The 25,089-nt window shown below is 38.6% G+C and overlaps 2 protein-coding genes across 2 annotated transcripts; one reads left to right on the plus strand and one right to left on the minus strand.

The window, feature by feature from the left end:
• Positions 1-307: 307 nt before the first annotated feature.
• Positions 308-17,263, minus strand: LOC132986999 (neurexophilin-2-like). The gene is made up of 3 exons (XM_061053756.1): positions 16,679-17,263; positions 16,407-16,556; positions 308-3,010 (listed from the first exon to the last, which is right to left on the minus strand). Exons 2-3 carry the CDS (start codon positions 16,449-16,451, stop codon positions 2,264-2,266), a joined length of 792 nt encoding a protein of 263 aa, XP_060909739.1. The 5' UTR covers positions 16,452-16,556; positions 16,679-17,263; the 3' UTR covers positions 308-2,263.
• A 2,848-nt stretch (positions 17,264-20,111) lies between these two features.
• LOC132986983 (UDP-glucuronosyltransferase-like) lies at positions 20,112-25,076 on the plus strand. The gene is made up of 5 exons (XM_061053726.1): positions 20,112-21,028; positions 21,910-22,041; positions 22,394-22,481; positions 22,624-22,843; positions 24,525-25,076. Exons 1-5 carry the CDS (start codon positions 20,168-20,170, stop codon positions 24,805-24,807), a joined length of 1,584 nt encoding a protein of 527 aa, XP_060909709.1. The 5' UTR covers positions 20,112-20,167; the 3' UTR covers positions 24,808-25,076.
• The last annotated feature ends 13 nt before the right edge of the window (positions 25,077-25,089 follow it).

Consider the following 25,089-nt stretch of genomic DNA (forward strand, 5'->3'; position numbering starts at 1 on the left):
GTTTGTCAAGGATCCGGTTATGTGCAGCAGCAGACCTTCAGGACTTGATGCCTGTAGAGTGGGTGCCTCACCCTGATCAGATAAGAGTAATGGAAGCGAAAGAAAAGACCCCTGTCACTGATGGCCACAGCAAATGGATGTGCTCCCTAAGGTGTACCTCTGGTATCCATGCCTGTGGACATAGATTTATTGCCCATTATAAAAGTATCTCTTGAAAAGTTGTTTATCCCATTGAGAAGTCCTTACATGAAACAAACAAGATCACTGAGAGACTGGATGAGACTCACTGTGACAATATGCTTTGAGCCAGGTTTGAATAAAGTTTAATGCCATAAAAACCTAAATTGATCTTTACAATTTCATCTTAACAAAATGAACCCTAAATGTATTAAAACGTCCCAGAATGTCTAACTTGTACAATGGACACAGACGCATTGCTCTTTCTTTTTTAACAGGGAAAACTTAGTTTATCAAGCAGGAAATCAAAATAAATCAAATCTGCATTGATTACAAATATGTAAATAAAACAATATATCACCTTAAGCAGTAAAGTATGACAGGTATTTACATGATATCGCTTAACAAACACCAAAAATAAGATACATTTTACTTCTTGATATATCATTCTCTGGAAATGTGTGGATAAATCGACATTGTATAGCAAGTAAAAAGGTCAAGATTTAGAGTTACACGTTAATACACAGCAATTGCACAAATGAGGAGAACTAAAACATCAACCTAGATCACCTTGAATTTAGTAAGTACCTTATCATACACCTTTTGATTTGTTTAATTTGATGGTTGTTTACAGCTGATGGGATAAGACATGAGGTACAGTATTAAGGTAACAATGATGGAAATGATTGGCACATGACCTAACCCCCCACATGACACTATTTTTGTGTCTTGATGATTTTCATTTGAAAATTGGATAGCTGAGTCAAAGCACATTTCATTATTGATGTTGTCCAACTTTTCAGTCAGTTCACTTTAGTCTGCTGTGAAATCTTGAAAGGTTTATTACTTTCAAAACAAGTCCTGCTTCCCATTAATATTCCAGACCAATTCTTTAGTGTTCTCCTTTTTTTCCTTTATTTTGTTTATTTCACTTTTTCTACTTTTGGTTCCTTTACCCTTGCTCTAAACTAAATCATATGGAAGGTAATGTTAGCACTGGTGGCAGGACCGGTAAAAAGTGCTGATAATTGTCTTCCACACTCACTAAATCTTAGTCTTGCAATTATCACTTTCCCCCTGCCTCTCCTGACATATTAATCCACTGCTCTTCTGTTCAGTCCGCTGATGCCTCAAAGTGCATCCTGCAAACACGGATGTTGGATTTCCTACCGGTTAAGCATACACATCCTGTGATTGCAGCAAAAAAAAAAAAAAAAAAAAAAACACATTTAAAGAGTAAAAAGACAGGAGTCGGGTTGCACATATTTTGTGTAATGATTTACGATCCTTTGCCTTTGGATTAGATGTGCTTGAGCAATAATTTGTCATGGGCATATAATCTATCAACTCACTCCATTAACATCCCTATAAGAGATAGATAAGGAAAACACATTTACAGCCATATTAATTGTTCTGAGACATTTGGGAAGGGGGGGGGGGGAACATTGATGAGACTAATCTTAAAAAGCTCTCCTGCCTATGTCTGTACAAATGGATGTTAATTTATTTCAAAAGCAATGAAGAGATTCTTTTGATCTATAAGTGAAAATGTAGCAACACTTCAATGGGTTATATATCATTTCAACACCAAAGTGAACAACAATTGTATTGTGTTTGTATTGTAACTATTGTCATGATTTCAAGTCTTGTCATATTTTATCCCATAACTGACTTTTTAAATGAGCTGAGGAAATTGTTTGAAAAAGTAGAAGCCAATTATGTTCTCTTCCACTTGGGAGACAGCTTGCCTATGGTCTAGCCTTGGAGAAAACATCTGGACAACATGCTAATTACACCAGTGGTTTAAGGAGAACATGTGGTGTTGTGATGTGGAGGAGTCATCCAGGGTTGGTAGCAATCTCTGAATCCCAAGTCAACCCCTAAAACCGAGTCCCTCAACACCTAACTATCCCAAGGGTTAAATCTGTATATCTGTCCGCAGTATGTTCAAAAGTTTGTAACAATGCATCCAAATCTCTCCAGAGCATGTCTCACTTATTTAGGTGTTTTGGGACAAAGAGATTAAAGGTTGACGTTGACATATTTGAATCAAACTAAAAGTGAATGCACACTTACAACAGCTAGATCATCCTGTGGAGGAGTAAGGTGTGTCACTATGGTAGTTGTAGTCAGGGCATACCTTCTGCACCAATTTATAGTCTACACTGTAAAAGGCTATATAGATGCATATGACTTTGAAGGGTTTTGAGCACAACCAGGACACATGGCTCTGCGTCTGCTCCTGGTAGCACACCTTGGATGAGTCAAAGTTGCACAGGGCAGTCTTCTTATTGCGGTCCGTCTTCTCATACTCAATGCGACAGTTGAATGATTTGGTGTCTTTTGTCTCCAGCGTGGACTGCTGGGCAATCTCAAACTCTACAACCTTTGATGGCGGCACCAGGCTGACTGACACATTCCCCAAGCCAGTGGAGTTGTGGCGAAAGTAAACGCTAAAAGTCCCATTCCCATGGTCCACGATCTTCCCTGTAATCAGCAGGTTGAGTTTTACAGTCTTGATGTTTGAGTGGAAATCCCCCCACCCAAACATCTTTTTGAACTTGCCGGTCTTGACGATGGGCCTGCGTTTAGTTCTAGCCTGTGCACCCTGAACATCTGTCTGGTTAGATAACCAGTCCCAGAAGTCCTCCATGTTCTGTAAATATGTGATTTCCCTCATGTTGCTTTTGAACCCAGGGGAGCCCTTGGCAAACAAACGCAGAGGATTGAGGATTCGTGGACTGGCCCCTGTGGGAGAAATCTTCTGCACATTATCGCTGTCTCCCCACTCAATAAGCTCTGAGGCTCCTCCATGTGCTTTCCTGCATGTGACCTTTGGAGAAGGCAGAGGAAAGAAAACATTCAGTGAAATAAAACATTCCAGAAATCTTTATTATCCATACCCAAAACATTTTTGGCATTATAATTCCTATGATTATTAGGAACATTGAGTGTCTGGTGTCAGAGGACAATAATGGACTAGTGCAAGTAATGCATGTTGTATTTTTATTCTTGCTTGTTGAAGAAAGTAAAATGCTATGGAGTTTAGATTGGGAGTAAAACATTTCAGTTTTTTATTGTGTGTTCACAAAACTAAACTAAACTAAAATAATAGGTAAAATGTCCTTAGTTTACATCTCTGACACAAGCATACTGAGTGAGAATACTGAGTTACAATTTGTCTCAGGCAAGTCACATTCAATTTTGAATCAGCTTAATGACTGTGGAAAGTTCACTATAAGGTCATGTATAAAGAATGTGCATGAGATCTTTCCTCTGATCCATTTACGATACAGACACAAAATAACTAAAATATATTTGATTCCGTTAAACCACGGGCCTGTCATTTTAAATGTCAGCTATTGGATTGATCTAAAAATCTATTATTGTAAGGAATCTATTGTGTGTGTGATGACTTGAGAGTTGTTGCAGGCATGTCCAGTATTGTCTTTGGCATAACATAAGAGCCATCTAAAAATGAAATGAACGGTGTAAGATGGTGAAAAGACACTAAATTAAGACAGAACCATTAGTTAGGACTTTTCTTTTTTCAGGTAGAAGTCCTCTTGCTCTATCATTTTATGATACGACTCATCTCTCGTCAAAAGCTGTTTGTGCAAATGTGACCAGGAAACAGCAAAGTGAAAAAAAAAGGAATGCTTAACTTAGAAGGGAAATCTTTTTAGATACACTCATCAGCTTAACTTACATTTACATAAAATGCTTCTAATATGTTGAGACGACTTGTCAGATTACATGACTATGTAAATCCCTTGTATTTAACATGTGAGTTGGTTTCACATCGTTTTATTCTTGAATGCACCATGCATATGAACTTTAGCTTGAAATGGATCCCAATAATGACACCGGCTTCTACTTCGAATTGTGCACTAAGTGGTGATCCAGACGCGGCAATAAACTGTGATCTGCCCTCGAACCTCAAAGCCTTTAGCTTTAGGAGTGATTCCTGGTCCATTTCAGATAAAGCTTTAATAATTCACGGCAATAAGCTAAGCTAGTTTTATTAGTAATTAGTAGTGCCGGCTTTCCTTAGGCCTGGTTACAGGGATCTCTGAGAGAAGCAGATGTTGAAAGCACTAAGCAGCGGCTGTTTGAATTCTCACTGAGCTGCAGTATTTCCAGATTAATTATAATTTCGCTTTAAGCCTAACTGAGGCACATGTGAACAAGGCTAACAAACCAGGTCTGGCTGCTCCAATTTGTTTTTCCACAGTCACATTTCTATGAACCTTTCGACATAAAAGTGCTGCATATGTCTTCCCCTGTCAACTGAGTAGCTTTCAATTGAAGCTTTTCTTTACTATGATTGTGTCCCAGGCAGTAGTTTTACCTTGAAGTTGATCAGGATAAGGTAATGGCTTAGTTATTTGGATCATTGTGAATTCCATGTGTCTCCCACTGACAGTGCATCCAGCCCATTCATCAGCCATTAAAAAGCTCAATTAAGATTGTCACTCCCTGTTAATGTGGATGAATGAGACCACACTGTAAAAATGTCTTTCCATGTAGCTAATCACATCTACATTCATTTCATCTAGCCAGTATTCCCTCAGTGATACTTCCACTTAATAATACCTCTTTGAGCTCAGATGATTATTTGATTTGACTCTTACATTACAATAACAGGGGATGCTGAACATCAAATCTGTACCAACAGTACCATTTGTCTCTGCAGTGAACAAAGAAGATGTGGCACTTGTCTTCCCTACATACCGGGTTGTTAAATCCATTACACATTTTGTGTCATGCAGCACAGCTTCAGAGGTAAAACAAAATTTTGTATTTCAGTGTTACTCTCAGGTGAGCTTTGTATGGGATGATTATAATGGAAATGAGAGAAGAGTTTAAGTATGATGAGCAACTGGGGAAATTGCTGTGACAACAAGGGGATCAGCAGAGGGATATCTAATACTTAAATGCCCCAAGAGAGATGAGGCATTGGGAACTTGAAAGCTTGCACTGACACCGGCTTTGGTTTTTTGTTTTTTTTCCCCTCTCTGTCTCGCTGCGCACACAAGGCAGCAATACACACACACATACACTCCTTGTTCATACAGGCAGAAGTGGTGTCTCTTTAAAACAGACTTAAGGAAGCTGAGTTTTTGTACAACAAGAAGCTGGAAAAAGAGGCAAGGTCTAATGAAGGAGAATCCACAAAAGCTTAATTAAGATTTCTTAATCTGTGCTGCTATGCTAGAGGCATTGCGGGGCAACTTGAAACAAGACATTATTATGATAATAACTGCAGAATTAACAGAGCGGAAAACACCAGACCTCATTTCCCCGGCATCAGGTAGAGAAGAATAGTACTAGGGCAGGCAGTAAACATAAAGGTGGTGACTATAAATGCTGTCTGTAGTCTTAATAGTATAATCCACCGCAGTAATAACAAACACAGTGAGGTTGGACTGACACAAGATTCTTAATATTTAAAAAAGAAAATATATGTTTAAGCTGCTTATGGCAAGTGTTTCCAGTTAATTTACATGATCTTCAAATGACATGCTTTAAACACAATTATTATTATTTTTTTACCACCATTAAAATCTCAACCATGCATTATAAACACTCCTCAGTTGACAATATATCAACTTTAGTAAATTGTTGTTGCTTACACTCAAGAGTTGCACAACTGGGATATTTAGAACATTTGTTACTTCTAAGGCATAGAAAATCTAGATGAACCACTGAATAAAAGAAAACAAAGTACTATACTGAGCAACTAGGGAGACATTTCGGACTAGCGTAGTTTCTGGAAGACTGATACCCCATAACAAATTTAATTTAATTGTAAAATTCATTCACATTTTTCAGAAAATGTCAAACTTTTTTCATAAATTAAACATGATATAAAAAACGTTTAAGAACAGTATTTGGGTCCTGATTTAGTATTTGCGTATGAGAGCACTCCACAAATACTAGATCTATATGTGAGTAGTGTTGATGTGAACCGTCAGCTTTAGTTTGTCACAGATATATCTGTAACAGTTTTAATATCTTTAAGTTGCAGTAAAGAAAAGACTGGATTTCAAATTAAATATCTTAGCCAAAATGCTTCATAAAAATAAAATAGGATAGATATAGAACATTATTACTTTGTTATTTTATTTGTTTTATTAAACATGTTCAGCTGATGTATCAATGTAACATTTTTGCTCCTACATATATTATTGGTTCCATCGGCATTGGTTGAAGCAATAAGATAAATGGAACAACGAGCTTCCACAACATTATAACCTACTCACACTTAGCTTGGTCCTCCTAATTTCAGAGAGGAAAATTCATTTGTTATTTTTGAGGGATATCTGGGTTAACAACATTCCTAGGCTTCTATCTTGCTTTATCTTTCCTCTGTCATGATGCTTTTGATGTCTTGCGTGAAGCACTTTGAATTGCCTTGTTGTTGAAATGTGCTATATACATAAACTTGCCTTGCCTTGCCTTACTTACTGTGAGTTGCACTACATTTTATTGTCACATTATTTTACTCATTACTAATTCACAGCTGAATAAAACTATCTCTGTGCACCTCTGCTGTAGGATTAACTACAAAATATTGTTAGTGCAAAAGTACTTTCTTAACTTTTATCACAAACTAGCTTGAAGAAAACCTGTTAAAGCTGAACGAAATCTTCTTCAAAATGAACTATTTAAGTTATTGTTTCAGCTTTGATGTAAAACATTTTCTTGTTTTGCGTGTCTAAAGCTATAATTTGCAGTTCATAAGATTTTAATTTTTATAGTAATGATATGTAATAAAGCTATTTAGGCTAAATAAAGAAAAAAGAAAAACTGAACAAAGCTGCTAAGTTAAATGACTATCTGTAAAGACTCCTTCTTTATGCCACCCATTCTGTAATTTGATTTGATGTATGTCAATCAATGGTATCCTGAGAATTGAGCTTGAGCATGCTCCACTCAGAGTCAGGATCCGTCTTGACATCTATCTGTAATAAGCGCTTTCAGAGCCCGTTGCCTGCTTGTCCCGTGGGTAGACATATCTTTTAGAGGGCTGACGTAAAGGTAATTGCCTGGGTGACCAGAACTAGCCTCCAGAAAGTTATTAAGAAGCAAGTGACATCTGGCTTCTAGATCATCTGAAGAGATGCCGTAAAAGTGCATTGGTAGTTAGCAGCCGGAGACATTGTGCTCAGCTATGATGGGTTCCAGGCTTCAGGCAAGGCAAGAGTGTTGTTCTGATGGCAGCGAAGGAATCTCTATCATCCTTTTCTTGAGAGTCTCTGTGTCATCCTCATTACCATGTTTCCTGTATCAGTGAGCTAAAATAATAGTTTTTTAGATTTCCATAGTTGATTTTTCCCCCCTGTACATAAGGTCAGAATTTGGCTCTTCGGAAAATTGGATTCAGACCTTTCCCTCACAAAAAACAAAATGGGCAATTAACCTGCTCATTAGTGCAAGCAGAGCAGTTCCAATGATGCACTCTACTGTTTTTCATGGATTTATCTGTGCAAATTGACCCCACTTTGGTGGTGCAATTCATTTCTCTGCTAATTTTCTGTAACTGAAGCTTCATTAACTTGATGCGCTTCTGAGTACTAAAAATCTGGACAGCTAATGGAAATTACACAGGCTTGACCACTGCCTACTTCCTAGCATTATTGCAACACAGGACCAGACCATATTAGAGCTGCTCAGCTAGTATGATTAGCAGTAAACCACAGAGCTGCTGTCGCAGAGCTTGATTGACTGCAGCCTCTTACTTTCAAGCGTTCAACATGACAAGCGGCTTCACTCGCATTCGTAGCCCGCAATCCCTTTGCCCTGCATTCTTCCCCAGCCATCTTCCTCCTGATGTTACAGGGCATATCATTTGTAATGATTCACACCCTGAACCGGTTCCAGGACAGAAGGCCCTTGAGGCGTTTAAGCAGCCCAGAGACAGAGTCTACACTCTGCTGAAAAATAGATTGGTGCTCTGATCGCTGGAACAGCCTCACGCTCCAGAGCCATCACTTTTAATCAGAGGCCGTCCAGGGAAACACATGGCAGGTGCTTCACAATGTGGTGGATCGTAACAGAAAATCCACACCGGGGGCCCCTTACCAATCACAGACAGCTACAGCTCATGTGTACGTGTGTGTGTGAGTGTGTGTGTGTGTGTTTTTGTGCATGTAGCATATCTACTCGGCTCCAGTATAATCCTTAAGGCCATTAACACCTGACCTCTGTGAAATGAAACAGCAGCCTCTAATATCTTAACACTCCTACTTAAGACGCTCTCCATCAAATGAATTTGTGACTTGATTCATATACTTGGTCTAACTTGCGCTGATATTAAAAGCAGCCAGTATTAAATGCCTGGTAAACCTTGTGCCCATAAGGTCTAGATAGACAGATTTTCACATTAAAGTACATGATAAGATCATGTCAATAATAAACATGTCAACATTCACAAGCTTAAAAACTCATCCTGTTGATACCTCTTTACATTTAGAGCCGAACCGCCTTAGACTGTCTAAACATTTTGTACAGGTGTTGATGGTGTGAGGAAAAGGAAAGACAAGTTTAAAGTGCTGCAGATATTTTCATGACGACAATCACAGTTTTATCACCTTGTCTGCATCTCTGCAGGATATCACTTCTAAATGTTGACAGATGTGCTGGAGGAAACCTGCGACACATCACCATAATGAGGTAGAATGTGTAAGTAGGCTAGCACTATCAAATTACACAATTAGAAAGAGAAGCGGGAAAGCTTCTATCAAAAATGCAATAATTGGGGCCCTAGTTTATCCCAGTCAGTATAGGCTGTCCTCGATGGAACGGCCACAGGCTCAGCCGCCGCATATCTACCTCACTCTCCCTTTCCACATTTCCTGTCCCTCCTCAGCTGTCCTATCAATAAAGACTAAAAAAAAAAAAAAAAAAAAAGCAGTAACTGTGAAAGGATGTTTTCATACTTTAGATTAAATGTTCTTATTATGTAAACCAGATTAAAAACAATAAAAAATGTATCAAGTTGCAAGTATTACGTAAACTGTGACTGTCCAAAATTGCAACAGTGTGCTGCTGTATCATGCCTCTTCAGTTATGTCTGCCTTCTTCTGTTTATTAGGGTAGAGAGTGAAATGTTGTGTTCAGGTGTGCTGTCAATCATCATCATATAACATGAATGCAGAAGAACACAAGGGCTGCAGTATTACTCATTCCCCTTCCCACTGCGAGGAAAAACATGGACCAAGTAAAGCCTAAGGTGTGCTTTCTTTTTGTGCTGTGAAATGAAAGGAGGCAATTGTTAATATTAGAACCTGCTACTGATCATTTTCTACTCATTGCTTCATTAGACATGCTTGAAGTCTTTAGTTTTCATAAAAAAACGTGAGGCGTTTTACGTTTTCTCTCTTTTTGTGAACAGAGAGAGCACCAACGAACACACCTACTTCCCTATTTAAGAAGTTCAAAACATGCAGCCAACTTGTGTTTTCTATTAATATCCTTTTATCATACAAGTCCAATTTCATCCTGACTCAAAAATATCCCAACAAACAAGCTGTCAAAGTTCAAATGTATGTCACCCATGATAAACCAAAATACATGATGTGTAGGAGCCCTTTAACATTTCCTGGATATTGCCAGCAAATGCAAAATAATGTATATAATGAACACCTTTATTATTATTTTTTTTTTTTCCTTTTTCGGTTACTCGCACAGTCTTTTCGTTGTTTTTCTTCCTATCAACGGCTCCGCCACACATCATTTTTTTTTTGGGACATCTTGAGTTTTCTATATGTGTCAGTGTTTTTGCATGACTTTTTACTGATTAACAGGAACAGAAATAAACTAAACTGCACCGCAAACAATTATTCACAGTTACTTCTACTGCAGTGTGGAAGCTGCCAACACAGAAATATAGAGATGCATACATTTCCTCTAATAAATGTGTAAATTACAGAATATCAAACCCTACAATGCCATACCAAATAGAACCTTGTGCTATTGTTCACAATCACAAACTGCAAACTTCAGCTAGAAATCATTTTGAAGGCCAATAACAGACAAATCTTTGAAGCTGTTCTACTTAACTGCTGACTACACATTGATTTGTTGTTGTTTTTCAGATAATGACGGAGTAACTGAGGCTTGTGAATACACTTTAATTCACAACTGTGTTGCAAATTTTTGCCATTATTCAATAGATCCATTGTTGTTGCTGTAAAATGTAAATTCTATTTTTTAAGGACAACTATTTATTTTAAAGTTGCAATAAAATAATAATAATAATAATAATAATAATAATAATAATAATAATAATAATAAAGGCTCAAATCTGCACCACCGTATTAAACCTGCACAGCTATAAATAAAGATTTCCATTTTCATTTAGTGTGCAAATCAGTTCAAATGTCTCCCTCTTGACCAGGTCTCATGCTAAACTGTATCATTTTGGGAACATTTACAGTGGATCAAATGACTGAAAGTGATAGAAAAATTACAATAATGTTTCATTTCATTAAGAGGCCCGTCTTGTGAATTAACGGCAGGAGATTTGATGTTCACCTACAACAGTGTTGGAGACGCCCATAGGGTGAGAGTGAGATGTTCGGAACTATGACTCAGAGGAGAAATTTCATATAGAGTACAGCGATGGTGTCAGGTATTCAGCGTTAGATCCCACTAGGAGAGAAGGAGGAGAGCGAAGGGAGGCTCTGTGGCGAGAGCCTCCAGGTAATCGGCATACTTGTGTTATCTCAGCACCTGCCACAAGTGACAGCAGCAAAGCCCTGAACACTTCACATTTAGGCAGGCGTTACCTTTCAACGCATCATCAGTTTCATAATCCCCTTACATGGTCAAAGTGCCAACTCCTGTACCGGCTCCTGACACCTGCAACACACCTCTGTATGTGTGATAGCAGGGATTCAGGCGGATAATACCATGAAGCACATTGGATTGAATGTAATTATCATTTTCTTGACCACTTTTTGACACTTCTACTTACAGTACAACAGTACGAACAGGCTTGTGAAACTCCTCGACTTAAACATGTTGTTCTAAAATGAAATGTAAGGGATGTGGTTTGAGTTTTTCCGCCTGCGTCTCACAAAGACATAATCTACTATGTGTTTCTGAGGGAGCTTTTTTTTTTGTGTGACAACTTCAATTAGTCTTTTTCTTAGCTTCAAATCCATTCTGGAAATGACATGGGTGCTTCATTCAAAAATGTTTTGTGCTTGATTTGCTCAAAGGTACATCCACCAAATTTTGACAGAACAACTGTTTCTATTTTGAAAGCAGATTGTGCCTTGGCTGATTTCACAAAAACAGCTCCCTTTGAAGAAGAAACAAGAGCAGTAAAGACGTTGCTTCCTTTCTTTCTGAGTACCTCTGAAGACAGGTACTTCACAAGAAATATACAAAGACAGAGGGGCGCTGACAGTGCTTTGTTAGGGCAGGAAATGACAAGCTGAACAGAAAGGCCTCAAAGCCCACAGGAAAATGAGAGTGCAAAACTGAGAATAATCAGAAAGGAGATTTAGTGTACTTGTTCTAAAGCTGTCACACATTGCCTTTAAAAGAAAAGGAAAACAGTTTTAATTAAAGAGGTCAATCATTTACCTAAGCTGTGACAAAGTGGGCTCCAAAGTAATTAAGAACTTCATATGTCAGTGTTTTGGAAATACACGTTCAAAGGCAGAAACTCTGCTAATTTGACAAACAGAATGTTGGTTTATGCTATGAGACACGTCGTGTCCTGACATATGTGAAGAAATCACAGCTGTACAGCAACAAGACAACTGTTCCAATCATCTGAAAAGATTTCGACAGAAACCTGTCCTTGACTAAACCTAAAACTTTGTATTTTATTATGAAGCAGAGCAGCAGCTATGCAGACAGTAAAAGAGACACTAAACAGGGAGGCTGTGCATCAGAGAGCGCTGGATGGTTCTGACCCTGCAGAGTGGTGATGAAAAAGCTATAAGGTATAGCGGAGCCTCCATGTCTAACATCGCCTAAGGCTGCACGTCGCTCCATAAAAATTCATAGCTGTGGACCAAGATCAGCAAACTCAAAATTATATTAAACTGAATGTTTCCTGCAACAAAGATGCCAAACTGGGTGCTCCTCGGGATTCTCACCTCATCCAAACATGACTTGTCTTAAATCTAAAAGGGTTCATTGGAAGCCAGATTATGAGTCATTTCGATGCAAAAGGCAGTTGTCTCGCACTTATCTTGTAATTATTCTTCGTCATTTCGAGACCTTAGCCCTGGATTAATTGCCTTAGCACGCACAATTATGATTGGAGAAGGAATAGGTTGCAGGGCTTCACACTGTCAATACAACCCTGCAGTGCTCCGAGCTACATTTTAGGGATATGGCAGCCAGAAATTACAACCTTTTTTTCAGAGGTTCGAGACAACATATAGGCTGAGGACCGCAAATGTCACAGACAGTATTGTTTATGAGGGATTATCTAGTCAAGCCCTCTGGCTAGAAAGATTGCGGCCACTCTATGAGCACAGATACACATCAGCACCATGTAAGCTCCAAAAAGATTCCTGCAGGCAGCACGGACAAGGCCCCTTCACTCTGTCAATGCATGTTTAATCAATCCCACAGAAATTTCTCTATGGCCTTCCTGACATTTTCTCCCATATTTTTCTCATTCCGCAACAAATTTCTGTGGTGTTTTTTTTTTTTTTTTTGAAGACTTAAGTTCCACTCTTTTTTTTTCTCTATTTCTAACAAGGCAAATCCTGGAAGAGGTTGATGTGAAGACCAGGCAGAGCAGGGATGTGAAGAATATAAACACAATTTTTTTATTGTCCAGAGGGAAAAAGGGGGGTACAGGGGGTTGGGCGGCGGGGTCTGTAAAAGAGACGAGGACCTTATCACAGCCCAGCAGCTCTGTAATTCGCCACCATGATAAAGTGGCAGCGCGGAAAACCTTACAAGGCTGGCACAATCCAAAGACGGATTAGGTTTTTCTGACATAAGCTTCCTGAAAAACTAATCAATCAGCCCATGCAGTATTATCAGAAGCGTGAGATTAAAGAGCTGCTCCTAATCCTCCCACTGTACATTTTATTACACTTCCCAATGTTAGCTGCCTTTAAATATACAATAAATAAATAATAAAACCAAACCTAATTGAGCATGGGGAAGGGGAAATGGGTTAAAGAGCCCTTAGAGAGGGAATTTATGTGGAATTTGTGTTTTGTTATGAAGAAAGGGATAAAACTGTTGTCCTTGCCAGGACCCCTTTTGACTTTGAATAGAGCCTTACTGTCTCACTCCAGCACTGCAAAGAAGAAATGCAAGCAGGCAAAATGCTCCTGCAGATTTCTAAAATAATGTTGGTCTCAAAAACTGTATCAAAGCTCTTACTTTATTGCTCTAGTAATTTCATTCTTTAATTGATGCACAAACAGATAATTCATCAAGTGACTAGATGTTTATAAATTAATAAATAACTGTTGAAATGAATGCTAAATCCTTTGAGAAATGACTTGTAATCCCCTAAATCAGTGCACATCACAGTTGCAGAGCTGAACTTCAAACATGAAACGGAACCAGAGGACAAGCTTACTGGTAAACAGCTAAGCTTTGTCTCTTTAATGCGTCACACCCATCTATCAACATGCTGGCTCCATCCCTGCTCAGTCCGACCTGTGGCGGTACTTATAGATGCTGAAGAGGCTGCTATACATTTAACACAACATCTGACCCTCTTGGCATAGGCCGTCTAGATGACTTAACATACCCACTTAGCTCTCACCTCAGAGATAGGAAATGATCCCTTAATTGACTTTGTCAATGTCTTCTCACGCTTAATTCCAAACAGTACAACAACAACAACAAAAACCACTCACTGCATGCAATCTGTGGAAGAGAAGCAGAGCAGGACAAACAGGGAGCATGGCTCAAGTATGTTTTATCTTCATCTACATTGTTCTGCTGTCATCGCAGAGAGGATAACTGCAGCAGATGTCATGGGTAAGAAATGGATTCTCCCAGGATGGCTTTGACCCTCTTATTTGTCCCTGGGGTATGGCACAGATGCTGGACTGGGGTTACACTGCTTGATTCATGTTCTGGGTAATTTCTGTATGGATGTGTATAAAGGCGCAAAGTGAAGAAAAGCATTTTTTTCTTTTGGGTTTGTTGAGTTGGATAATTTGGCTACATGTGAGAATTAAGACTATATATTTAAACTGAAAATCTACAAATATGTATTTCAGTAAAAGGGGATTCGTATGGCTCAGATGTGTGATGCGATCATGTAATATCATCAAATATAATCTAGCCTTGCGACTTTGCTGCATGTCATGTATCCCTATCTTTACATTATCTACTCATAGAAAAGTGTTCTATGAAGCGGACATGTAAAAATAAATTAAAGACTTTCTGCAGTTCAATAAGTTTTTTTGCATATTTCACGCTTTCAGTAATCGTTGTCCTAGTATTTAAGCATTTTTCACACTTAGGGGCAGGGGGGTGAGGGAATATTGATAAGGGTTAATATGTCCCTGGTCAGACAGTGGTGAGTCTGCTAGGAGGGAAGCCACAAAGGCATAGCAAAAGGGCCTCTCCAGGGAGGCAGCCTCTCTCTCCTCCTCTCTCTCTGGAGGCAGAGCTCCCAGAAGGCTTAAGGCTGATTACAACAGCAGCCGGAGCAGACAGCTCTTTGCTGCTGCATCTGCATAGTTCAGGGCTGTCCACAAAGAAGCACCATTTGAGAACAGCACAGATATAAAAAAAAAAAAATAATTTAATCAAATCTAATCTTCAGGTCTGATCACAATAACAGTTTGTGAAGTGAGAATGATCAAGATAAAACATATCCCCTCCCTTTAAAGAACATCAGTAACTGTTGAGAAAAAGCAGGAAAAGACCTTTAAATTTCCCGAAAGATTATGTTCCTTTGAGAGCTTATTCATGCAATAAAAACAGAATTACTTTAAAATAAGATTACGCGCAGAAGCTTAAGACAATCGGTCTCTGGTAAATACTTAATAATTCCCTGCGCATTCACAGGGACTTGTGATTTCATGAAACTGTAAAAGTTATTAAGGAGGAGCAAAGCCTTCAAATACATGCACATTCAGTTTTTTCCTGTTTTTCTCCATTTTCTTCCTTTTTGAACCCTGGCCCCATTTTGGCATATAAGAAAAACCCTTCCCAGGGTCAAACGTCTACCATGGAGGTCTAATCTTGCCTAGGCCAAGAAGCAAAATAAAAAGCATAATAAAGCACAAATATCTATGAACTACAGCTGAAAAAATCAAGGGGAATTAAGAATTGTTGTTTTTCTGAGGCTTAAAGGGAAAGAAGAAAGATATGAAAACCGTTCATAACCAAACCCCACATGAAAAGAAACATTGAAGACAGTCCGGCATACTGATAGATACTAATTCAAAGATTCATAGAAATAACAATTTAAAATCATATTAAACCCCCTCCTAATGATTTAACTGTTGATGTTTGATAATGAGAATTATACATATTAACTTGGAAGATAGGCCTATTTGTACATGTTGTAATACAAATGTGTTCTGTATCCAAATCTTTCTGAGAAAAACGTCAACCAAAGGATGGTGAATGGATGAGAAAACAGCTACATGTGCCTTCATACAATATGGCAGATGACACATTCACGGTATTTTTTAAGTTAAATCCAATCATTTTGCTGATTATTTTCTTAATAAACCTTATTTAGGCTGGAAATTGAAAAGTATCAACATCATTCAAGAGTTGATAGGGCATCCTTTTAAAAACGTAAAATTGTAAAGCAATTTAACATCTAAATGTTGCCTATCTTATTCATGTATTTGGGTAATTATAACAAAACAAGATTATCCAGACTAAGCGAGTTCATGACGGCCAACAAGTGTGTTAATGATGACTGTGTCAAATGAAATTTCATGCAAGGAATTTAATAAATTGTGATGATTGACATCATGTGGTGGATGATGTAGCTATATTATTTTTTGACTTAGATGATGTATAAATCATTAGTATACACACTAACATAACTCATACATTTATACAATATACAACATATATAATACAACAAAATGGAATAAGAAATAAAGACTGTCTGATTATGGGGCCAGCGAGATTATAAGAATAAAGGCTGCTATAAAACTGTATCTAAGTTTCCTTTAAAGCCTTTTGGCCACGGGCATCTTTCTACATATGTAATCTAAGATCTGTTCTCATTTAATAATCTCACACCTTACCTGGTGCAGGACGAAAAGAAACAGGAATGTTTGCACAGCTCTCATCTTCAGTGACTTGTCGACTTATTCAAAAAGAGCAGCGCTTAAATCCTCTCTGCGAGATTTGGAGAGGGACGGACGAAGATGCCGCTGAAGCATTGCTGGGATCACCTGCAAAATAATTGGTAATACGTACAATTTTAAGTCACTTGAAAGCCCCTTGTTTAACCCGACAGCAGCTTAGTAAGACACATTCAAATCGTATTTGTAGGAGAGAAAAAAGTGGTTCTTACCGCTTTTCAAATGTAATACCTCAGTTGGTCAGTTAAGGCGGTTGGGATCATCCTTGTTCAACCCACTTTGGGAAAATCATTAAAAAAAAAAGATCCTCTCAAAGGTCTTCTGGGATCTTGTTTGAATTCTCCCCGAGTAGATGGGACACTTTGGAGATCTTTACAAACAAAGTAAAACGGCTACATTCAGTGACTCCGTTAAAAAAAAAGACTTCTTCTGTAAGTTGCGAATCAAACCAAAGCGAAATAAAGTGATAACTATGTCCCCCTGTTCAATCCCGAGCAGTTGTGTTAAAGCACTGACAATGTTCTCACACAGCAAAAGCAAACGAGCCCGTATCCCAGCGATGGAGCCGCGGTCAGTCAGACAGCAGTTTGCTCGCTGTGCGCTCACTTCAGCTCTACTCGATTTCAGTGCGCAAAATCCTCTGCTGCGCGTCTGGAGACTCCTAGGTCCATGCGCATCCTTGCTGAGAATCAGACCGAAGATCTATCGTTGGAGTCTTTCCCTATCTGTCTAGAGGACAAATACAATGCTTGATGGCACTGTAAGCAGTTTTTTGTAGAGTTACACTTCCACGTTTTAACCCTTTCGACGTAGTTTCATTTGAGCACTAAACGTTTTCAGTCTTTTTTTTTTTTTGGGGGGGGGGGGGGGGGGGGGGCGGTGAGGATTGTAAGCAAAGCCTAAAGCCTTTATTCAGTCACCTCAGACTAAACATTGCAATGATAAATCAAGCTCTTGAATGTTCGTATAAAACTGATAAAACTTGAGTATTTTTGATCATTATTTCATGCTACACAAAATTGACCTCCAACTTTGCAACACAACCATTTCGAGAGGACAGTTTTGAATCTTGCCGGTTAGGAACAAAAACGTGAGGGATCTTTCTACATTTCAGGTATCAGTCATGTCCACACAGTGCAGACAGCAAAAGGTCAAACGTTTGTGCTCATGACAACAACATTTACTAATGTGTAAAAGGCTGGAATTTAGGGATCTGCGTGACCATGGCACCACCATGTGGTTACAGAGGTACATCTAATGTGTGCAGACAAAATGTTTTGCCAGCTCATGCTTTTAAACCTGTGTATCTGGCAGATATTTAAATAATCAGATTCTGAGCTGATGAATAGAAAACTGAAATATATCATGTTTCATGGATTTATGATGAAGTCCAGCAATTTAAGAGTTTTTTTTTTAACTAAGGCATTTAGCTGTTTCTGTATAAAATCAGATTATGCAAAACACACATACATCCTTTATGTCTGTCATCTTGGAGTTGGCAAAAATATAATTTTTCATATTACAGGTATGATTAATAACACCTGATTATTACCACACACATTAACATACCCACTAGATTTTAAAGCCTTCATACTTTGTTTTCAGTGCAATATGGGGTCACTTGTTAGTGTCACCCGGACCCTCTCACTTTACAGGGTATATATTCATTGAAGGCTGATTGCAACATTTCAGCAGGGGGGACTGTGGTGGTAATCCAAATGATTCTCCAAATAGGATTATCAGCAAAATGTCCCCGTAAGCAACTTGCCCAGATTTAATCTGATGTGTTCAAGTAAAAGCGGGTGAAAGATATCTGAGAGAACGCACAGTCATGCTTATCATCACATTTCTACAATGTATAAATGTAGAAACCACACTTTTTGTAACCCTATTCTTTTGTCTCAGCATGACTCTGCAGATACTTTTTATGGTAAAATTGGTCACACGGTTTATGACTGACATTAGATTAACCCTGAACTCTGATCCCTGATATTGTGCTGCTAACAATTTATGAAGTGCACTTCACCTGTATAAAGATAAATGTTGCTTGATAGCATTGTGTAACGGATTAATTTGTATTTGTCTATAGATAACCTTGATAGTATTAATCAGGGTTTTTAAGACTCCATAAAAGAATCAGTAAACTAGTGAAATGCATTCAACTGGATTTACACTTCAAAATCTGAGATAAAAAAAATGGTGGAAATCCCCACACACATCTGTATAACACCATCAAATTGATAGAGAAAGACAATATTCATAGTTTAACAGATCATAATATATGCTGTGGTCAGAGCTTAAATGTGAAATGGTACACCTTCGTGTACAGACAGATGATCCTCAGGTTGGCTTTGGATGGTACAATAAAGCAATAGAAAATACCCACATTAGGGGGCTTTATGACTTTTGCACCACCATCTGGTTAAAACGTATAATCACTTTATAGTTTGCAGCAACAACAAAACTTCACTTACACTAGAGATTTGCATGGAATGCTCTTTTTGCTCTATTTATCTGAAATCATTATTTTTGGGGTTGTTTTGTTTTTTTGGTTGTGCCGATAGACAACTTGGTGTGTCTGATCCGTCTGCTTTTTGGGGTGGCTGTGTCCCAGTGCTAGAGTTGGTTGTCTCTCAAACGGAAGGTCAGGGTCCTTTGTAAAAGTAGCAGGCAACACTTCAGTCATTGTACAGACCTTTCAGATATCATGATTGGGAATCTCATTGGGTGGGGGGTGGAGGGGGTGCAAGGTAAGATCAAACCCCCATCCTTCTGTTTGAGATCTGATCATGAACCAACTTTGAAACAACCATAATCAATATTTTAATCATATCCTAGTGTCAAATAACAATGTGTAAAAGGGGCCACTAGTTCTGATGAATTTCAAAGAATACTTAAGGTTCTGCAGACACTATGAACTGGATACGGGTGTAACAGACAGGAGTAGTCTGGTAATGAAGGCAGTACAAGCCCCTGCAATTTCGACAGGCATCTGGAACTATTTAGAAGTTAAATTCCACAAACTGCATTGTTGCTCTGATTCTATCACTTCTCAGGAGGAGGCCTTGCGTGTCTTATTACGGCTTGCGTGAGGAGGTCAAAAGAGCACACACGCGATGGACCCATTAATCATGCTTGTGCCTGCCTTTCGATGGATTGAGAGACAGAACATTCAAAGTAAACAGGGAAGACTTTGTACAAATAAGTAAGCTGCAAACACATGTAACCAAAATTACATGCAAGTCATACTGACCACTAGAGTCCATTGCTACGGATAGGAAATTACAGTTGTTACAGAAAATAGGAATTACATGATTTATAAAAAAAAATGGAAAAAGAAAAACAGCTTTCCTTTTGTTTGATATTTGACTTTTTAATTTTTTACAATGAAATTGGATAAACATACTGTATGGACAATGCTGCAACTATTTATGTCTTATAAGAGTAAAACTAAACACTTATGTAGCTAAAGTTGCATTTTGTTATATGTATGGAATGCATATTAATACACTTAAACAAATGTGGTAAAAACTAAAAAACACCATCTTCCGGTGGTTACATAATAGCCGGACAGCAAAGGCAGTGACTTCCTAAAGAATTTACACACAGTCCCTCCCCCAAACAAACACATAAAGCTGCTTCTTCACAACCACTACCACAAGCTCTGACAGCAAGCCAGCTTGCAGAATAACAAGGAAGAAATGAGCGTCGGGGTGTGGTTTCCTACTCTAGGGCTGCTGGCCTGGCTGTGCTGCCTCAGTCTGGGGCCCGTTCAGGGGGGGAAGGTGCTGGTTTTGCCTGTTGATGGAAGCCACTGGCTTAGCATGAAGATACTGGTGAAAGAGCTCAACCAGAGGGGGCATGAGGTCTTGGTGCTGGTGCCGGACAGCAGCCTGTTGATCCACAGCTCAGAGAGCTTCAAGACTGAGGTTTACCCAGTGTCCTTTACCAAAGCTGACCTGGATGGACGATTCAAACAGCTGACGGATGGACTATTTCTCAAGCCACCACAAATGACAGACATGTTCCTCAATGTACAGCGTTTGGTCAGCTTTACATCATTACAGGTGGAGGGTTGTGAGAGTTTGCTGAACAACCAGCCTTTGATGAGTCGGCTGAGGGTAGGGGGCTTTGATCTTGTGCTTACTGACCCCTTCCTTCCCTGCGGCCCCATCCTGGCTCATCTCCTTTCCATTCCAGCTGTTTATTTCATGCGTGAACTTCCATGTGGACTGGATACAAAGGCAAACCAATGCCCCTCTCCTCCCTCCTACGTTCCTGCAGCCTTCTCTGGCAATACAAACATCATGACCTTCCCACAAAGAGTCAAAAACATGCTCATGTCTGGTCTGGAGTCCTACATGTGCAGAATAATCTACAGCAACTTTGACGATCTAGTCAGCAGGCATTTAGAAGAAAAGATGACCTACAAGGAACTTATTAGTTATGGCGCTATATGGCTTCACAGATATGACTTCATGTTTGAATGGCCTAAACCTATCATGCCAAACATTGCTTTTATTGGAGGTATCAATTGTGCAAAGAAAGCTCCTCTGCCAGCGGTGAGTAGTAAAAATGTATGCCAGAGTAAACATCTGTGATCACTTAAGACAAATCACTCATACTCACTCTGTGTTGAGTCAGGCTAAGAGCAGGCTCACACATGCAAATCTTATGACAAATTATTATTATTATCTGGTTCACTTTCATTCTATATGAGTGAAGAAGATAAAACATTCACATTTAATGGCAAATAAATCATGAATCATCACTTAACATAGTAATTGAATTTGGTTAACTCTGACCTGCAAAGTTTCAACCAACTTCAAATGAGTGTGTGGAAGTAAGAAACCTAAAGATGCTACTTTATACTTTTAATTTAAAAACTGACAATGATAGGGATCACTCAAAGAACATGTCAAACAAGGTATTTTAGTAAACATTACATCATTGTTTTGGTTTCACAGCCCCCCTCATCACTTTTACAAATAGGATTTTGAAACTGTTTACAGTACAAAATGCTTTGGAATAGTAAGCAACCACTTCATGAAAATCATAGATCATAACTGCTAATATGCTATTTATTTCAGTTAATTCTCCAAGATTAAAACTTTGACAACAATTGTGTTTTGAACTACATTAACATAAAAAGCAACGTCAGATTATAAATAAGGAACTTCCAGGATAACAATTTTTTTTATAGAATAGAATTACTTTATTGATCCCAAACTGGGAAATTGTGTTTTTTACGTCATTTGTTGATGTAGGTCTAACAATATATTAGGAAAACAAATGTGTGGCAACAGCTTTACAATAGAAGAGAACTTAAAAATATGCTGGCGGGTATTGAACTGTGTCCACTAGATATTGTATGGAATGAACATAAATCCATAAACATTATGAGCTGAGTTTTTTAATGTCATTTTTCTGTGTTTCCCTGCAGGAAATAAAGGAGTTTGTGGATGGCTCTGGAGACGACGGGTTCATTGTCTTTACCTTAGGCTCAATGGTGTCCAACATGCCAGAGGAGACAGCAAAACAGTTCTTTGAGGCCTTCCGGCAACTGCCTCAAAGGGTAACGACAAACTAAAAAGATTCACCTCATAGATTCAATCAAACAGCCTCAGTCTAACCAGTCAATGTTGACTTTGCTAACTTTTGTTAGACTTCTATTTACACTCTTCAAATAAAACACTCAAGGCAAACACAGATTGGCAAGAGAGTTTTCCACACTCAGCATAAACTAAAGTCCTAATCAGTTTTAACCATAGGACTTTGTTCCCTGTCCTACCTTGTTGTAAGTCTGCAGAATCCTCTTTTCATTGCAAAAAGAGTTCACACATAACATGTTACAAATATTAAAAGTTGTTATTAATGTTATGTTAAGTTAGTATTAGTTATATTGACAGTTATTATTTATGATTCAGGTATTGTGGAGACACACTGGAGTCCCACCTAAGGATGCACCCAAGAATGTCAAACTTATGAAGTGGTTACCTCAGAATGACCTCCTAGGTAAGCAATCTTTTATCCAGACAGATGTGTTAGGAGCATACATAAATCACAACATTCAGACTAATTCAAGTTGATTCTAACAAATGTACCTGCAACGGGCGTGCCGTTGCATGGATCTTTAATTGTGTCTACTCCTTCTCAGCCCATCCCAAAGCCAAAGTCTTCATCACTCATGGAGGAACCCATGGCATCTATGAAAGCATCTGTAATGCAGTGCCCATGTTGATGTTTCCACTGTTCGGGGACCAGGGTGACAATGTAAACCGCATGGTGGCGCACGGTGTTGCAGAGAGACTTGGTATTTATGACGTGACCACTGAAAAACTATTGGCTGCCCTAAAGAACATCATCCGTGACAAAAGGTAAGATCATAAAATGTTAATGCACAGGAACATATTGTTTTGCCCTGAGCTTTTCTGTAACATATTGAGTGAATTTCCATCCCCAGTTATTCAACACACCAATCATCTGTAATCCTGAATTTTTTTACAACCCTGTTAACAAGCCGTCAGCATTCCTCTCCCTCTTTTCTTGGCACTTGTCAACCCATTAAAGATCATTTGAATAACTGAATCTGTCGACAGAACTGTATGCACATGTGCACCTGATAAATGAAGTGGCCCCAAATGCAGAAAAACAAAATATTTCTATAATGAAAAGACAACTCCACATTAAACATTTAAGAACCCAATGAACCAACATTATTTGGAAAAAACACAATGCCCTAATTTCTTTATATTTGATTATTACTTCATTCTTCTTAAAAAAAAGTATTTGTTTGACTCACACACTTCTGCTCACACCTCTTATCTGGGCCATGTGGGTGTATTTAAAGGGCCCATATTATGCTTTTTCTGGTTTTATATGCTCTTTAGTGTGTTTTCCAAGTGTCCTGTGCATGTTTAGGCACATCTATTTGCAAAAATTCAAAGTCTGCGGAAACGGGGCTTCTCCTACGTCCTCCTGTTAGCCGCAGCATTAGCTGCATGTAACGCTTGGTTCTAGCCCCCCTCGAAAAAAAAAATGTCAGTGTGACGTCTTGTCAGTGTGAGATCACTGATCTAAGCCCATTGGCTCGTTGTCCCGTTAACTTCTGTGGCACGCCCACGATATGCCATAGCCTGCGGTAGCACAGTAGTGCTAAGGTGCTAATGTTTTTGGTCCCCGGCCCTCGGAGCCAGAGTGGCTGAGCGACTGACCAATTACAGCAGAGCCGACAGGCTGACCAATCAGATCAGACTTGGCACACGTGGGGACTCTGAACATGGGCACTTCAGAGCCTTAGAGAGAGAGTCAGAAGCGAGCCGGTGCATGAAAACATTAACTTTTTTTCGAATTTTAGCTATTTTGAACATACTTTAGCAGGTACATAGATTAAATATACGAACCCCAAAAAGGGCATAATATGGGCTGTTAAAGAGGTGAACTGTAAAGTTTCATCAAACAAAGAAAAGCTGTGTTTACATTCAGTGTATTTTAAGAAAATAGTTGACTTTAGAGTTAAAAATATGTTGCATGCATTTCCTTTAACATTTACAAAGTTGTTTTTTAAATGTTTTAAATTCCACTGTGGTAATACCCTAGTGTGCTTTCTAGGGTCACTTATTTATTGCTATGTTGTTTTATTATTGCTCTGTTTGCTAACAGGCTATCATCATCAACTATCAATCTGCAGAGTAGCTTGAAACTATGCACATGTTTGGGACTGTTGACATATGGACCACTAGCACCCTCTATTGTTTGAAAACTCCAGAGACCACCCTTTGACTATAAGGCAACTTACACATTCATTAGGCTCAGTGGTTCATGGAGTCTGGTTACCTCATAATTCTTACAAAACTCCATCCATCGTTGACCTGCAAGATGGCTAGAAATGTCTAATGAAATGCCCTGTAAAGCAATACAAATCCTTTAAAATGGCCAATTATGAAAACCTTTGTTTCATCTTTTTAATTTTAAATTTATAAGACTTTACTGTTTTAGTATTGTTGTAGTTTAAATGTTTCAGAGCATCTTTTAATCATTATATCCCCATCTCTGCAGTTACAAAGAGAAGATAGTGAAGATGTCTGAGATACACCTGGACCGTCCCGTTCAGCCTCTGGAGCTTGCTGTTTTCTGGACAGAATTTGTCATGCGACACAAAGGAGCCTCACATCTAAGAGTTGCTGCACATGAATTGAACTGGATTCAATACCATTGCTTGGATGTCATCGGCTTTTTACTTATGATTCTCGTTACTGTTCTGTGGGTAACGCTCAAATGCTGCAAGTTCTGCTTTAGAAAGTGTTGCAGAAGGGAGAGTGCAAAGAAGAAGAAACAGTAGAGGTTTTGTAATTCAACTTTCACACTTTTTTTTTTAATTCTGTAATGAAGCAAACAATGAATGTTAAAACTTGACAATAGCTTTTCACTCTGGTGTACTGTATTGTGACGGTCACTGTGATTGTACAGAATGGTTTAAATGTGTCTATATGTGCATTGTACTGGTGCATTACCTTTTTCAGGTTGTCTATAACATATATGTAACATAATGCCAAAAGCCACCCTCTGTTAAAATAACTTTCAAACACACTTTTAAACATGTGCAATTGATTGGAGTTTTAAT

The sequence above is a fragment of the Labrus mixtus genome, chromosome 13 (assembly GCF_963584025.1).
Source record: "Labrus mixtus chromosome 13, fLabMix1.1, whole genome shotgun sequence".
NCBI classification, from domain to species: Eukaryota; Metazoa; Chordata; class Actinopteri; order Labriformes; family Labridae; genus Labrus; species Labrus mixtus.

What these genes read in the sequence shown, in the direction of transcription:
- LOC132986999 (XM_061053756.1), bottom strand. Translation starts at nt 16,451, where the DNA reads ATGAGAGCTGTGCAAACATTCCTGTTTCTTTTCGTCCTGCACCAG. An exon ending in TTCTTTTCGTCCTGCACCAG is followed by an intron (nt 3,011 to 16,406) that starts GTAAGGTGTGAG and finishes CCTTCTCCAAAG; the next exon opens with GTCACATGCAGGAAAGCACA.
- LOC132986983 (XM_061053726.1), top strand. Translation starts at nt 20,168, where the DNA reads ATGAGCGTCGGGGTGTGGTTTCCTACTCTAGGGCTGCTGGCCTGGCTG. An exon ending in TCCGGCAACTGCCTCAAAGG is followed by an intron (nt 22,042 to 22,393) that starts GTAACGACAAAC and finishes TTTATGATTCAG; the next exon opens with GTATTGTGGAGACACACTGG. An exon ending in ACCTCAGAATGACCTCCTAG is followed by an intron (nt 22,482 to 22,623) that starts GTAAGCAATCTT and finishes ACTCCTTCTCAG; the next exon opens with CCCATCCCAAAGCCAAAGTC.